At 35.4% G+C, this 18,009-nt stretch overlaps 1 protein-coding gene across 15 annotated transcripts in view; it reads left to right on the forward strand.

Moving 5' to 3' along the window:
- The window catches only part of ARFIP1 (ARF interacting protein 1), a 114,147-nt gene that overhangs the window by 57,882 nt on the left and 38,256 nt on the right, over positions 1-18,009 (forward strand). For 12 of the 15 annotated variants that reach the window (XM_045798815.2, XM_087866521.1, XM_045798807.2 and 9 more), the window contains 3 exons: positions 4,137-4,232; positions 5,808-5,920; positions 13,792-14,013. In XM_045798815.2, the coding sequence (XP_045654771.1) occupies positions 4,137-4,232; positions 5,808-5,920; positions 13,792-14,013 (431 nt within the window). The remainder of the gene's footprint in view (positions 1-4,136; positions 4,233-5,807; positions 5,921-13,791; positions 14,014-18,009) is intronic. The other 3 variants (XM_045798819.2, XM_087866522.1, XM_087866524.1) reach the window with 1 other exon arrangement.

The raw sequence follows: 18,009 nt of genomic DNA on the forward strand, positions 1-18,009 counted from the left end.
TTGGAGATTGCTTGTATAGGCACCCTCTGCCTAGCATGTATCAACATTCCAGACTCCCAGGAGGAAAATATAGTATAAACCACATTGTTTGTATAAACGGTTTAGGCGTAGTGAACCAGTGTTACCATCCTAGGAATGGAGGGAATCTTCCCAAATTTAAGTTTCCAGATGTCAACCAAGAGCCAATTGTGTTAAGCTGGTCTCTTTAAGGATAAACAGACCTGCTATGTTAACTCTTTTCTGCACACATTTCATATATAGGTCTATTTTTAATATAAAGAAAAAGTGTCCTTTTAATGCTCTTGCATATAATAACCTTTTTCAAGTGTTTTTTCATGTTCATGTGAGTGAAAGTAAAACCATGTAAACATTTGGATATAAAAAATGAATTGTTTTCTTTCTTTAGCTGTAGTTAAAATAGTTATATTTGATGTTCAATGAAGTATATTAATTTTAACACTTCATTATAATTTAATAAAATGAAAGAAAACCTTTGTGAGTTTGCAATCCTTAGCCCTCTTAGAGATACTAATATTCTGTATTTTTATTATACTAATAGCCAATACTTGATTCAAAAACAACTTATATTTTGAAATATATTCTTTCCTAAATGGGTCCTGCAGATAAGCATTTAAAATAATCCAGAATAACAACCTCTGCTCTAGGCTATAAAATGAATGGGCTATCTAGTGACATCATTTTTTGCCCTTTTCATCCTTAGGTTCGGAAAAATAAAACCATAGAAAGGTAGCATATGTGTCAGTATCTCAGTTACTATGTAGCATTCTAGCATATCTTATCTAGGGGATACCTTTGACTTTGAAAGGGTTGACTGAGTGCCTAAAATGGTGAGTGCTTAAAGAAGGATAAAAGGCTTGCATAATGTGACACCATTTTTGGACGTCACCAGTTTCCAAGTGTAAATGTCAATAGAGAATTAAGAAATGCTTTTACTATTTAGATGTTTTAAGTATTCTCAATGAAATTATTTAACTGACATTTGGTTTAATCTTTTTCCGCTTAAGTAGAATAGTAGTATACAATGATTGAAATCAACTGACCATTATAAACTGTTGTGCATAAGCATGGAAATGCTGTTAAGGTTCACTTGCTTATTGGTATATCCTAGTCCTTCAAAGTGGAGTAAAAAATATGTTTCATGATAATGGCAGTAATTTATGTCTCTGAATTGGCTTTATATAATTCTTTAAACGTAAGCTACATTGTTGATCAGTGTATTAAAAAGAATCATTCTGCCATATGCAGATTAGTTAAGCATTTATTAGAAAGATGTAGTTTTATTTTTTTTTCAGGAAGTTGTAGTTGTTTTAAGTGTCTTTGTTTTAAAGCATTTACAGGTAAATTGGAATGAACATGAGAAAAAACAACATGATTAAAATTTATGAAATCGGTCTTGTGAAAGAAATGTTAAAGTTGTTGGGGCAGTTTTAGCTCTCTGGAAAAATGACTGAATAATAACTTAATGACTTTATTACTTGAACAGTTGCTTCAAGAAAAGTATTAACCATTTACTTTTCCATCTCTAGAGCAAATTTAGGAGAACTTATACTAAAGTTTAGCCTACCAACAGCAAATAGTGAAATCTACCTAACAAATACATTGCAAAATTAATAATAGTGGAAATCATGAATAAATCAAAGCTCATTAGAGTGAAGTATACTTGATACTTGAGTTTTGTTTTAGTGAGGTGTTGATCATTACCTGCATATATGCATACTACTAGATTCCTGTTATTGAGGTGAAATGGAGCTAATTCCTCAAATTTAGTCAATAAGCAAGATTTTAGATTTTTAAGAATTATTTTTTACTGGATATTAGAATTGGAATGATTGTAGTAACTAATTTAGTCTAAAGTAGTGGTTTAAAGGGTTGAAGATAAAGAGAAGTGATAATTACCTGTGAAAGGAGAAGGCTGAAGTACCCAGTTACCAGGGCAACATGTCTTTTGCTATTTTAGTTTGGAAGGTTCTGTATCATTTATTATATATATTTTACAACATCTCCCTCTGTGTCATGGGATTGTTTCTTACGCAGGATTAATAAACAGTAATAGCTAGAACAACAGAGCTCTGTTCCTGGCATCATCGAGAAGTGGAATTACAGTAGTCGTTTTTTTTTTTAACACTTGCTTCTATAACAGAAACCCTTGTGTCTTGGATAGTAGAGATAGTCTTTGTTTAAAATGGTGATTGGATTGGATAACCTATTAAAATGCCTTCCAACTCAGTAAGTAACTTACGGATTGGTGTTTTCTGTATTGAATTTAATAATGGAGTTTTAGGGTGTGAATTCAGAGCATCTGAGCCTCTGATAAGCTGTTTTAACCCCTCTCGGTTTTATTTCTCCTATGGTTTAATGTCAGACTTAGTCGATTTCTGTCATCCCTTCTTGTTTTAAATTTTATAGTTCAACAGATTTAAAGAGATAAATATCTCTCACTTTGAAAGGTAGTGCCAGTCTATTTAGGTCTATCGTATGTTTGGATTTTAATGTTAGATCTAGTTCAAATTAAGGTTTTCATAATATTAAAACTGGTGACTGTTTTTCTATCAGAACTGAGTGTATCTGGGATATAACCAATTATTACTAACTCTAAGAAATTTGATCTTGATTTCTGTCCTTTTAGAACATTTTAATTATAAATTTGATTCATTATATGATTTCTAGGGAACTGGGAGATAATGTAGTTGAAATAAAAGTATCTTACAGACTTGAAAATATTCTTAGCTGAATGTGGAAGGATCTTAAGTTTTTCAGCTTTTTATTATCATTCCCTTAAAGATGTACAGACTTCAGAATTTAAAATAAAGAAAGCAATTGAAGTTATATGGTTTTCTTTGGTTTAGTGCCAGACATTAGAACAATGTTGGATAGTCAGTTTTCTCACTTTGTAGATTACTAAGGCTCAGAGATGTTAATTAATTTGCTAGGACATTCCTGATAACTCTGGTTCAAATGCAGAGTTAAGAATTTAAAATTCAGTTGTGTTTCGTTCAAAATTTGTTTTTTTCCTATGATTCTCAAACTTAACAGTTGAGTTTGAGAATAATCTGAGTGGCTTTTAAAAAACCACAAATGCCTAATGTACAGCATGGTGACCATAATTAATAATACCGTATTGTATACTTGAAATTTGCTAATAGAATAGATCTCAAGTAACCATGGGAAAGTAACCAAAAGAAGTGATGAGTTTGTGGTAATCATTTCACAATATATACATATATCAAAACATCACACTGTACACCTGAAATATATACAGATTTTTTTGTTTAATAAATAAAAACAATTGAATAAAAAAGGTAAAATGGGGGGAAAAAACACAACCTACAGATACCTACTGATGACCAGCAGATCTCGTGGAGCGTCCTGGCTATGTTTTAAAAGCTCCATTCTTATGCTTAATTAGAATAACACTCTATGTCAGCACTTCTCAAACTTCAGAATACATACAAATCACCTAAGGATCTTGTGAAAATGCAGATTCTAGTTCAGTAGGTCTAGGACAGGGCCTGAGTTTTTGCACTTCTAATGAGCTCTCAGGTGAAATTCCTGATACGGGTTCCTCTCATCCATACTATGAATAGCAGTGATCTACACTCTGTGCTATTGAGTTTATGTTGTGAAATTTTGAACTACAATTCCTGTGAATGCTGTGACTCGTTCACGTTTTGTGAATTCTAATTATAATTTTGATACTTTACTACATACCTTTGTTTATCTACTTAAAGAGCTTTCCTTTGAATGTAGGAGTAGCAGGTTATAAAATATTTACTTAAGCGTTAAATTGTTCAGCTTGTGGAACTTTAATCACATTCTGTTAATTGATTTGGAAATAGCAGAGTCCAGGTAAAGTCCTGTTTAGACGTGATCTTGCCTAGTTTCTTATACGTGTTTTGTTTGCTTTCGACAGTTCCATGAAAAGTTTATACAAGAACTCTGCCTGCTCGCATCCATTTATTTTTAGTCCATTCCTTCAAGAAAGCAAATATACTCATACCAGTTTTTACTCCTAGTTTTTGAATATTTTAAGGGCAATGTCAGTAAACCGATACTCAAAATGTGCAGTATGTAGAGGAGGAAAAGGATTTTCACAGTTAAATGTCTGCCCTTTCCAGGTCCCCCAGCACCACCATTGCCATCTGTTATGTCTCCTAGCAGGGTTGCAGCTAGTCGACTGGCTCAACAAGGAAGTGATTTAATTGTTCCTGCAGGTATTCACTGCACTGATTGGATAAAGCCCTTCTTGCTACTTCTGAAACTAAACTAATTCACTCAGTTTCATAATCCCTTGCTTTATGTTGTTAAGTGTGTGTAATTCTGGCTTTTTTTGGTGGCTGCTTCTTTTTAACAATAACGGAAATAATCTTTCTAGGCATACCTATTTTTCTGGCTTTTCAGCGATATTAACTATATATCTTAAACCTGAAATTTAATTCACTTTAAGATTGAAAAACATTGTAAAATTGGATTCATTTTAAATCATGCTTTCTTAACTCTGGAAAATGTAGGTTCACTTATTTGATCCTCTCAGCTTTGCAGCTCTGCTCTCTGTTCTCAGTTAAACAAAAAAGGAGCCTTCAACAATTGGGTTGTTCATTATTTGGAATGGGTCAAGTGGAAAATGTTGTATCTTCCTATTTTCAACCACAGCTTACAGATAGCTTGCAGATTGCAACAATATGATATGTAATTTGTCAGTTATGCCCAGTGAAAAACACTTGGGGAAAATGCATTTTTTTGCATTGAATTCACTCTATACTTCAATATTGCTGGACTACAAAAACAGGAAAAAGTTGAACTACATATTTCTTTTACCATATAAAATGTTAACATTCTGTATTTTGTTTCTATGAGAATTTTGTAAATTTTAAATGTATTTGATTTTCTGTTCCATTCTTGACCTTAGATTGTGGTAAATTTGTGGCAAGGGCTGGTCTGACTATAGAAATAAGTGAGAAAAGAAATTTTTGCTCTGACTTTAAAAACCACGTTTCAGAACTTTTTCTCTTCTCCTTATTTCATTGTTCTTTTTAAATTATTATAAAGTTTTTATTCTAAGTCATTAATATCATGAGTGTTTAACTTTTTTCTTTGAAAAATATTTTACTGTAGAAACTCTATAGGTGTAGAGTTGCTTTTATGTCATAATTTCTTAATGATTGGAGCAATACATTGTCAGGGCTTTATACTGCCTTTATTAATTATGGCTCTTTGCAGGAGGGTGGGTGGTCTCTTCAAAAAAAAAAAAAAGGAGGTACAATGTAGGTCTTGTTTTAGCCTAGCCTTTCATACTGGTGGTAAGATATTTTTAATGACTATTTGAAATTTGAATTATATTTTCAAATCCTCCAAAATTACAGTAACCTCTGTTTTGTTGCTCTGTTCTACATCGTATGTTGAAGGGAGAGCACAGTAAAGAGTACATAACCTTTCCAGATTTTTCCTGACTGTTTTTTAGGGTCATTAGGTTATAAGATTAATTGTGGAAATTTTGTTTTCTAGAAGTAAAGAGCTTATTTAGAAAAGAAGGCTGGTTGCAGCATTTTTTTAAGACAATAGACAAAGCACAAAGTGTTTGTGTTTAATTGGCAGAAATCTTTTTTAAGTGTTTAGAAATTGTCCTCATCGATTCCTGAAAGTTCTGGTCCTTACCTGTGTGGAAACCTTTTTATTTTTAAATGCATAAGTAGTTTAATTTGAATAGCATCAATGGTTTGATTTTTTTTCCCTACTTGTCTTTATTTTTGTCTTCTGTTTGTGTTTTGTCTTCTGTTATGATGGTGCAGGTGGCCAGAGAACACAGACCAAAAGTGGACCAGTTATTCTAGCAGATGAAATAAAAAATCCTGCAATGGAAAAGTTAGAGCTTGTTAGAAAATGGAGTCTAAACACCTACAAGGTTTGTATTTTTTTAATGTTTCCACCCTAACCGGCTCTAAGAATTTTCATTTATATGTTGTTCACATTATTATTTGCAATTATATGAATATATAGTAGAGAATAATGCCATCTAACTATAAAAATACAATTAGAAAATGAAGTAATTTGTTTTATTGATCTCTGCATAAATGTAGTTTAAAAAGTCAGTAGCAAAGGAGTAAAAAAGGTGCAGAAATGCTTATTAATTGATAGCACATAGTTGAAAGAAGAAATATATTGCCTTTGAATATGTTTGCCTGTAGAACTGCTATAGACATGTCTATCCCTACCTCCTCTTTTTGATACTTTGTTGCAACTGAATGTCAAAGAGATGTCATTTTTCAGAGTTGGAATGCTCTGATCTTATTGTAATAATTAAGCATTAAATGTACAGACAGCACCACATAGCAGATGAGTTGAACTTCAGAATTTATTGATGTTGTTACTTGCATTGCCTCAGAGTAATTGGTGGCTATTTTTTTGTATGGCCTCTGTAAAACAAATAAGCAAATTATTTAATCTGTAGTATATTTGATGTATTACAAATAGTTCAAGCCACAAATCCACTTAGTACCTTTGAATCCTAATAGAGACAAAACAGTAGAATTTAAAGAACAGTTGGGGGGGCGCCTGGGTGGCACAGCAGTTAAGCGTCTGCCTTCGGGTCAGGGCGTGATCCCGGCGTTATGGGATCGAGCCCCACATCAGGCTCCTCCACTATGAGCCTGCTTCTTCCTCTCCCACTCCCCCTGCTTGTGTTCCCTCTCTCGCTGGCTGTCTCTCTCTCTGTCAAATAAATAAATAAAATCTTAAAAAAAAAAAAAAAAAAGAACACTTAGGGGCACTTGGGTGGCTCAGTTAAGTGGCCGACTCTTGATTTCAACTCAGGTCATGATCTGGGGGTGGTGAGATCGAGCCCCACGTCAGGCAGTGTGCTCAATGTGCAGTCTGCTTGAGATTCTCTCCTTCTCCCTTTGTCTCTCCCCCTGCTCACGCTCATGCTCGCTCTTTCTCTCTCTCTCAAATAAATAATCTTTTTTAAAAAATAGTTTAAAGAACAGTTAAGTGGATGAAAACCCTAGCTACTCAAGTTAGAACACTGTCCATAACACTCTCTGTATTTGTGAATTATTTGTGGGTGTAGTGGTTTGTAAGTCAGTAATTGTCTATATTTTTATACAGAGTACATGTCTCTTATGTGTCTTCTCAGGAGTAATAGAGAAGTGAATTTATTCTTTCAGTTAATACTTTTAAAATATCTGAAATAATCTACAAAAGTACAGGTTTTCTTAAGATGATAAAAGTGCCCCGAGACATGTTCATGAATCTTTCCAAAAATTCTTTACCTCATGCCAGTGTAGCCCTGAGAAATGCCAGTGGGAGTCGTCAAACATTGGTGCCAGCGTAAACTGTTCTCATTCAGGACATTGTATTTAATTATTGCTCCTTTGTTATCAAGGATGCAGATTCTCTCTTTCCATGTATTGTTTTTGCCTTTTGTATTCCCTCATATCACAACAATTCACCCAGATAGCCAAATTTCTACTTCATCTTCTCATTGATGCCACGTATTTATTATCATTAAATGGACTTTGCCTCCATACTGTTGTTTGACTTTATCCCTTTTTCTCCATTGCAGCTTTCACAGCCATAGTCTTTGTTACTCTCACATACTGAAATAGCTTCTTGACAAAACTCTCTTAGACTGCATATTCTATGCTGCCTGATACGGTTCACTCTTGCTTGAAATTGTTCAGTTGATCCCCATTGTCTTTCAAATGGTGTGGATCTGACCCATCTACCTTGCCAACATTATCCCCTGTTGCTCCTCTCTCCCACCAGTGGATCCAGTGATCCATACCAAATTATCCAGAGATTTCCTAAACAAACTGTGCTTTCTCACATGTCTGTAACTTTGTTCATGAGACTGTATCTGCCCACTGCTTGGAATTCCTCTTTTTGCTCCCTTTCACTTATTTGTCTTTCATACCAAACTGAGCTCCATTTGTTTATTTATTAAATTTATTTATTCAACCATTCCTTTGTACATTATTTATGAAATTGCCTCTAACTAGTAACATTCTGTGATCACACATTGAAACCTAAAGAATACAGGCCTTAGCAGTGCCTGTTGGGATCAGTTGGTAGAGCATGCAACTCTTGATCTTGGGGTCACGAGTTCAAGCCCCACGTTGGCTGTAAAGATTACTTTAAAAAAATAATAATAAATAGGGACGCCTGAATGGCTCAGTTGGTTAAGTGTCTGCCTTCAGCTCAGGTCAGGGTTGTGGGATCGAGCCCCGTGTCAGGTTCCCTGCTCAGTGGGGAGTCTGCTTCTCCCTTTCCCTCTGCCCTTACTGCCACTCGTTTTCTTTCTGTCTCTCTCACTCTCTCTTAAATAAAGTAATTAAATATTTTTTAAAAGAATTAATAAAAATAACTACCACCCTAAAAAAAATAACAGGCCTTATTTCTGAACCATGTCCTAGTAATTACCAATTACAAAATTTAAGATTTTGTTCATTTGAGCCTTCTCTTGTGTTCTTTAGTTCATGTTTCCTTCATTCCCTTTTTTCCTATATGCTTATTATCTGTTCCCCATTTTTCATCTTTTTCTTTTACAATAATTCTAAGTTGAATCATTATTAAGATTCTATATTTATCTCTTATATTAACATACCACATTCAGCCTTTTTATAAGTTTGGGTTAATGAAATTGATCAGCCTTTAAAAAATGTTGCACACGTGGCATAATACTATATGAAGGAGATATCGTTCTCCTCAGAATGTTTATTTTTAACTGAAAATTTTTTTCATCAGAGCTTAACTGGGAAATTGCATCCTAAATCAGAAGAGTGGGGCACCTGGCTTGCTCAGTCAGAGCTCACGACTCTTGATCTTGGGGTTGTGAGTTCAAGCCCTGTGTTGGACCTAGAGCTTACTTTAAAAAAAATTAGGCATGCCTGGGTGGCTCAGTAGCCTGCTCTTGATTTTGGCTCAAGTCATGATCTTGGAGTCCTGGGATTGGGCCTTCCGTTGGGCTCTGCACTCAGTGTGAAGTCTGCTTGAGGATTCTCTCTCTCCTCTCCCTCTTGCATGCACTCTCTCTCCCTCTTTCTCTCTCTCAAATCTTTAAAAAAAATTTTAAGTGTATTTATACTTTAAAAAAATAAACAGGGGCGCCTGGGTGACTCAGTTGTTAAGCCTCTGCTTTTGGCTCAGGTCATGATCCTGGGGTCCTGGGATCAAGCCCCACATCCGGCTCCCTGCTCAGCGGGGAAGCTGCTTCTCCCTCTCCCTCTGTCTGCTGCTCGGCCTGCTGTGCTCTCTCGCTCTCTCTCTGTCAAATAAATAAATAAAAACCTTAAATAAATAAACAGAAGAGAAAAAGAATGTTCTAACTTAGATGATTTTAATGGAGTTTATAGCCCGTGTGTCTGGGCTGGCATATGCTTCTCAACCGAAACTAAGCTCAGAGTGAAATGACTTTATTGGGTCTCCTTTACTCTGTTCTTATGGCTCTTTTACCTTTTCATTCCAAATTATGGGCTATATAGGACATTCATTGTCATTTGGATAATCCTTCAAGTATAGATTTTGATTTGGTTGATTGAGGTCTGTGCTTGTTACCCATTTTACTGTTGAGCAACTTGATTCTAGCTACAACTTTGATCTATTTATTGGGCTTCAGTTCCTGCATGGTTTTCTGCCTTTAATCTCTGTCTGTTTCTCTTCTCTAGCAAACACTGAATAATTCTGGGGAAGATTCATAAGCATGTTTCAGGGTACTTTTATCATCTTAATAAAACCTGTACTTTTATAGATGATTTCAGGTCATGTTTTAGAAGTATTAACTGAAAAAATAAATTTACTTCTGTATTACTCTTGAGAAGAGACATGTGCTCTGTATAAAAATATAGACAGTTCCTGGGGCGCCTGGGTGGCTCTGTCGTTAAGCATCTGCCTTCGGCTCAGGGCGTGATCCCGGAGTCCCGGGATCAAACCCCGCATTGGGCTCCCTGCTCCGCTAGGAAGCCTGCTTCTCCCTTTCCCACTCCGCTTGCTTGTGTTCCCTCTCTCGCTGGCTGTCTCTCTCTCTGTCAAATAAATAAATAAAATCTTTAAAATATATATATATAGAGAGAGACAATTCCTGACTTACAAACCACTACACCCACAAACAGTTCACAAATATAGAGAGTGTTAGCCAGTGCTCTGACTTGAGTAGCTAGGGTTTTCATCTACTTAACTGTTCTTTAAATTCCACTGTCTTGTCCCTGTTAAGATTCAAAAGTACTAAGCGGATTTGTGGCTTGAGCTATTTGTAATACATCAATCACTTAAAGGCTTTTCCTCACAGAGACTATTTAGTACTTTTTTATTGGTTGTTAATTTGGGCTCTAAGAACAGGCTGGTGATTTAAACCAAATATATAATGGGAACTATTTTAAGTTTAGGCTCTGATATATCAGTAAGTATTGTTAAATATTATTTTATTTTATTTTTTTTTTTTTTTAAGATTTTATTTATTTATATGACAGAGAGACAGCCAGCGAGAGAGGGAACACAGCAGGGGAGTGGGAGAGGAAGAAGCAGGCTCATAGCAGAGGAGCCCGATGTGGGACTCGATCCTGGAACGCCGGGATCACGCCCTGAGCCGAAGGCTGACGCTTAACGACTGTGCTACCCAGGCGCCCCGTAGTTAAATATTATTTTAATCTACCTGATTTTATTCATAAATTTTGAATCCAAAATTTATTTATTTTCTTATTTATTCTCATCCGCAGGAATTCTCACCCCCAAAAATAAAATACATTAAAAAAAATTTTTTTTTTTAAAATAGAGTAGGGGCACCTGGCTGTCTCAGTCAGTGGAACATGTAACTCTTGATCTCTGGGTTGTAAGTTTGAGCCCCACGTTGGGTGTAGAGATTATTTAAAAATAAAAAAAATTAAAAAAAAAACTTATAAAAAAAGAAAAAAGAATAGTGTACTTTTAGAAGTCCATCTTATTATTATTATTTTATTTAAGAATAATCTTAGTTTCAGCATTCAGAGCTATTCGGCCTATTTCCCAAACATTAAGTACTTTCTTTGGATGTTTAAGTATTTGCTGTCAGTATTCACACCTTATCTAATTAATCTTTGTTGCCTGTAAGCCAATATCTTTTAAACTTCCATTCCTCTTTTTCTTATCGTATTGCCTTATTCATTTACTGGTTGACCTATTCCGCTTGTTCAGTTTTTGGTATTTTCTTTTATGCTCCCTTCTTTCCTATTCTTCACCCTTAATAACTCTTTAGTATCTATCAGCTTTTGCCATGAAATTCTTTTCCTTGCACTTAAGAGTTTTTATTCACTTTTTGGTATTCACAGAAAAAGTTCTTGGTGCTATTTAAATACTGAGAGTGTACAGCGACTATCTTATAAATTCATGACCTGTACAATGGTGATTCATAGTTATTTTTTTGTACAGTGTTTGTCACTTTATTATATGCACCCTCCCCCAAGTAGCAGATCTACGTAGAGCAGTAATTTACTTTAATTCTTCCTGTCCCTTTCACCTTGCTCCATTTGTCTTATCTTCAGAATGGCTTCTTAATTTATAAGTATGCAATACTGAACAGGACTGTCAGCTCATTGTAAGTCGTCTGCATTTTCAGCAAAGTACGCTTTCTGGAATCCTCTCACTTCCAGATTACTCGGATTGTCCTTAAGAGTGTACATTATATCGAAATACAAGGTGGGAAAGATCCGTTTCAAAACTTGTTTCCAGTGTCAAGATTTTAACATGCTTCATAATCAATATTGCCTTACTGCTCCTTACTGCCTTACTGCTCCTTACTACATTTCCTCATTAAACCTTTGACCCCACTGTCTGCTTGTAACCATTATTTCTGGGAAAAAATGGCCACTTAGACAACAGTAAGCGTTTCTTTCATTTTGCCTGGTCTGCCAAGCTTCTTCAGTGAATTCTAGCTTCTTGACTTTCAACAGACTATTTTATCTGGGTTGCTATGAAAGATACCATATGTTTTGGCTTTCAAATGGAATAAATCTCTGATAATATTGCATAGGGAAAATCCTGGTGTGGATAAAAAGTGGTACATTTCCTTTATCTTATTACCATTTCAGGTATTATTTCTTGCTAATGTTTCGCTCGTTAAAATGATAAAGTCTTCAGTTAAACTTTTCTCTTGATGTGATTTTCATCTCCTAAGGGTGTATGTGTTCATATGTTTTCCATAGAAATAATTTTATCTCTCTTCTGTGAGTTTAGCCTCTCACCTTTCCTATCATTTTCTATGTAGTTAATTTCTCTACCTTTTAAAGAAGGAACTTTATTTTTAAATGTTTATTCACAAAGATCCTTAATTGATGAGAATAGAGAATATGTCAGGGAATTCATTTCGGTTTTAAATAGAAAAGCATGGGGCACCTGAGTGGCACAGCGGTTAAGCGTCTGCCTTCGGCTCAGGGCATGATCCCGGCGTTATGGGATCGAGCCCCACATCAGGCTCCTCCGCTATGAGCCTGCTTCTTCCTCTCCCACTCCCCCTGCTTGTGTTCCCTCTCTCGCTGGCTGTCTCTATCTCTGTCAAATAAATAAATAAAATCTTTAAATAAATAAATAAATAGAAAAACATGAGTAGTATATAATATACTAATATTAGAAGGATAACTATGCATTTCTATTTATTGACAAGGAAAAATCTCAAGATATTTGGTCATAGGAAAGATAGGATACTGTGTATAGCATAGCACAGTCTCATTTTTACTTGAAAAATATTATATACATGAGTATAGAGGTTTAAGGAAGAGTCTAGACTATCCATCAAACTGTTAATAGTAGTTTTTTGTTATTTAGTGGGATTAAGGGAAGGAAGAGGAAATTCACCTTTTATTTCATTCATTATTTTAATTTTTGAAATAGATGGCAATTCTGTAACCAAAACTGTGAAAGAAAAGTTAAAAGAGCAAATTTGCAAATTTTAAAAAATTGCCATATTTATTTATTACTTTTTTAGAATGTTTTAACTTTAAATGATGAAGAGTATATTAATGCCTTATATATAGGTTACTCTCAAAATTCATTATTGAGTAGTGAAGTTGCTTATAATTTTTTTATTGTTAACAGAAATTTCCTGTATCATTATTTCTGGGGCAGGACAGAATAACATAATTTAATACTGTTCTTTCTGGACAGAAGTAAAAATTCAGGAATCTCTCATCTCTACTTCTTTCTCTTCTTTCCTCCTTCCCTCCCTCTCTCTCTCTCTTCTTTCCTTCCCCTTCCTCTCTCCCACCTTTGCCACCCCTCATCTTAACTCTTTGTCCTCTCTTCCCTTCATTCCTCCTGTGTGCATGCGTGCACGCGTGCGCACACACACACACACACACACACACAGCTATTTAAGAGGAAGATAGAAGGAAAAAAAGTATTTGAAAACAATAGGAAAATAGAATTTTGGTATGCTTATTATTCCTATACTAACAGCCCGTTCACGTTCGTACATCAATGCCAAGTCTCTCAGTTGTTGTAAATAATCTACACAAGTATGCTAAGCCTGAAATACGGTTATGTGAGGAAGCTCATCTAGTAGTATATAAATTAGTTCTCTAAGTCTGAAAACTTCCTCTGATTAGTTATAGTTATTAGATATGTCTGGTAAGTTTATTTTGAACCTTGATGAACTTCTAAGTTGGCTGACAGTTTTCATTTTTTTAAGGGTATATGCCAAAAATGGTAAATGCCAAATGCTGTAGCATTTGTACTTTGGATCGCTATATTATTCCTTTCTCTTTTGTTCTTTTTTTCCTTTCTAAACAAAGTGCATCTTTCCACTTTTAGTGCACTCGACAAATTATCTCTGAGAAGCTAGGCCGTGGATCAAGAACTGTGGACCTTGAACTTGAAGCTCAGATTGATATATTAAGAGATAACAAGAAAAAATATGAAAATATTTTAAGACTGGCTCAGACATTGTCAACCCAGCTTTTCCAGATGGTGCATACCCAAAGGCAGCTTGGAGATGCATTTGCTGACCTGAGTTTGAAGTCACTAGAACTCCATGTAAGATTATTTTAAATAACTGTTGGAGAGTGTGGAGGAGGAGAATGGCAATAGTATTCTAAGATGTAATTTGTTACATTTCTGATTTATTTAACACTTAATAAATTCGGAATTGTTGTTCTTTTAAGACATTTCATGTAATTTTTAAGGAGGCCCAAATGACTGGAGATGTCAGCTGGAGGTTTCAGGAGAAGGGAACTTGGTTAGGAGAAAGGAAAAGGAAAGTACTCAGCCTGCCTGAGTCTAGAAAAAATCATAGCTGTGTGTATGTGAGCTTGGGGAAAAGCAAATTCAGGTACCTGTTGAAAATCTCTTAGCTATTCTCCAGGTGTCTTGAACAAATAGTAACTTGCTTCACTGGATTCGTGATCTTGGACTGAAATCATTAATATAAATTGTGAGTTTTAAAAATTAAGAATTTTAGAATAATTATAAAATTATTTTTCTGCCTGTATCTCTATAAAGTATTCAGCAAAGCATTCCTAAGAATTTCTTACGGTGTCAAAAGTGACTTCTTTGATGTCTTTTTTTTTTCTTTTTTTCCTCACCTGGAGCCAAAAGGTGAAATCCCTTGCATATAGACTTTTTAACTTGAAGAGTTAGATAATTTAGAGCATTAAATTATTTGATAATATCTAGAATCTTGGAAAAAGAAAGTTTGGCTAGAGATGGCAGTATATCTCATAATAGTGAAGCATACTTAGATTCAATTCTAACTGAGTCACTAGATATACAAAAAGAACTAATATTTGGGAAGCTGATTAATCCTAACAACTGTAGTTATTGAGTGTCCACAATTTCAGTGTAATGGGCTGGATGCTTTATAGCCATTATATCATGTAATTTATCTAACAATCCTGTAAGAAATGTTATCCTTATTTTATGAATGAGGAAAACTAAAGCCAAGAGAGGTTGGGTAATATTTATAAGATCACAAAACAAATAAAACGTAGAGCTGTGGGGCACCTGGGTAGCTCAGTAGGTTGAGCATCCAACTCTTGCTTTTGGCTCAGGTCATGATCTCAGGGTCGTGGGACAGAGCTGGTATCGGGCTCCGAGCGCACAGCCACGAGACTGCTTAACCCTCCCCCCTGCTCATGCATGTGCCTGTGTGCACACGCATACTTGCTCGCGCGTGCTCTCTCTCTCTCTCTCTCTCAAATAAATAAATAAATATTTTTTTAAAAAGGTAGAGCTGAAAATTATATATACTTTATATATATAATTTATTTATGTTTTATATATGCAAACATACACATGGATTTGCTTTGTTTTCATAGCCAAGGACATGTACAGACAGTGAGGCCAGGAGGGGGCAGCTCTGGGTGGGCCTTGCCTGGGTGTGTGCTCAGGGAGGAGCTACACCAGACTTGTCTATGTTTCTCCATGATCTCTTGCTTTCTCTTTAGGTGGAATCTTTAGAGAGAAAAATCCCCACAGTATGGAAAGAGTTAGCTAGGGTATAGAGTCTGGGGAAATGTTGCAGCAGTGTTATCAGTGATGTTGCACTCAGTAGACCCTGTTAAATTATAATAGTTAATACAGATTGGGGATTTACAATATGCCAGATACTGTTCTAAGTGGTTTATATATGTATTAGCTCATTTAATGTTCAGTCTTAGCTAGGAGGTACTTTCGTTATCTTTTCTAGATGTCAAATCCTTTTTTTTTTTTGAACAGAACTGAGAGGTTAATCGTCTGTATTCAAGTCTGTTAGACCCAGTTTTAGTTTTTGAGTTTCTTATTTGAACATCTCTAACCCTTTGTAAGGATTGATAGTTCATGAGTTTTATTCCAATGAGAAAATTTACTTACTTTTTTTAACAGAGTACAACTTTTTTTAAAAGATATTTTATTAATTTGAGAGAGTGAGAGAGAACATGATGGGGGGGGGCAGAGGGAGAAGCAGGCTCTCCACTGAGCAGGGAGCAGGACGCAGGGTTTGATTCCAGAACCCCAGGATCATGACCTGAGCTGAAGGCAGACGCTTAACCAACTGAGCCACCCAGGCACCCCCAGAATACAACTTTTTATCTTGCAACTGCCATATGGGTCCATTGGAAATCAAAGACACAGTATGGGATTTTAATAATCTTAAAACATTTTGCTATTTCATCATCTTAGGAGTTATTTCATCATTACACATCTGTTATTTCCAACCATGTTAAAAATTACTAAGATGATAAGAAAACAAAATAATGATGGCATCACCTAAAAAAATAATAGGTAAATACTCCTTGTAGTCTTTTTTTTTAATGTTTATGCAATGTAGTTGAAAATTTAGAATTTTTCATTTTTTACCCATATAATGGCGAAGAGAAGACAGTACCAGTTTCACAGTTATTAGACAAAATCAGAAGATGACTGCAGAGAGTCAGCAGTATTGACTCAGCAGTGGTGGCAAAATAGTTAATACAAGTGAAATCCCAGTCTGAATCTTTTGATGATGATATCCTAGGTGAATTTTCTTAAATTCAAGAGTCCATGAATTTTTAAGGACAGAAAGGAAATATGGTACTGTATTAGTCAAGTTCTGTAGACAAACAACCAACAAGATATGTAGATACACAGAGAGATGTATTTTAAGAGATTGGTTCACAGGATTTTGGAGTCTTGGTACATGTACAACCTGTGGGGTAGGCTGGCAGACTAGAGACTCAAGGAGAGTTGCAGTTTGAGCGAAAAGGCAGTCTGTTAGCAGAATTCCTTTTTGCTACAGGGAATTCAGTCTTTTTTCTGTTAAGTTCTTCAGTTGATTGGATGAGGCCCACTGCCATTATGGAGGGCAGTCTGCTTTACTCACACTCCACCAATTTAAATATTAATCTCATTCAAAAAACACCTGCACTGAAATATCCAGAGTAATGTTTGACCAAAATCTGGACATCATGGCCTAGCCAAGTTGGCATGTAAAACTAATCATCACAGGTATTTTTATCTAGTTAGTCATTCAATAGGCACAAGTCCATCATGCAACATTTTTTTTAAAGATTCTACTTATTCATTTGTTTTAGAGAGAGACAGAGCACACACGTGTGCACACACAAGTGTGGGGAAGGGCAGAGGGAGAGGGACAGGCAGACTCCATGCTTAGCGCAGAGCCTAACTCAGGGCTCAGTGCCACGACCCTGAGATCATGACCTGAGCCAAAATCAAGAATCAGATGCTTAATCAACTGAGCCACCCAGGCGCCCCGTGCAACATTTTTCAACAAGAATTTGGACTATCCTATTTTGCTAAAAAGACATACTATATTATTTTATGATGACTTATACACCAAAATATACTTGATATAATTTGTTAGTGAACGAATGCTAAAGGCAAATGTGTATGCAGAAGTGATTTGAAGGAAATAATGTAAGAAATAGAAAATTTATTGTATTGAACATTCTAATCAGTGTTTATAAATATAAAAATAAGGTCAAACTAGAACCTATTGGAGACTGTTTGAAATTTGGAGTCAGTATTTACAGCATGGATGTTTTTGTATCAGGATTTTCCAGAGAAACAAAACCGGTAGGAGATAGGTACCTAATACACACACACACACACACACACACACACACACACACCTAATACACACACACACACACATATTTATTTTAAGGCATTGACTCCCACAGTTGTGGGGCTTGGCAAGTCTGAAATACGAAGGGTAGGTCAATAGTCTAGAAACCGAGGCCAGATTTCTAATGTTACTGTCTTAAGGCCGAATTCTTCTCCAGGAAACCTCGGTCTTTGCTCTGAAGGTCTTCAACTGGTACATGAAGTCCACCCACACATTCTGGAGGATAATCTTTTTAAAGTCAACTTTAAATCATATCTATAATGTTTATCATTGCAAATGTTAATCACATCTATAAAATCTGTATCTTCATAGCAATATCTAGACTGGGTATATGACCAAACAACTGGTCACTTTGGTCTAATCAAGTTGACACATAAAATTAACCATCACAGTCTACCCTTTGTCAGTTTAGCAGCACTTAAACACAT

Source organism: Ursus americanus, chromosome 13 (genome assembly GCF_024610735.1).
Source record: "Ursus americanus isolate L20-20 chromosome 13, mUrsAme1.1.p, whole genome shotgun sequence".
Lineage (NCBI taxonomy): Eukaryota > Metazoa > Chordata > Mammalia > Carnivora > Ursidae > Ursus > Ursus americanus.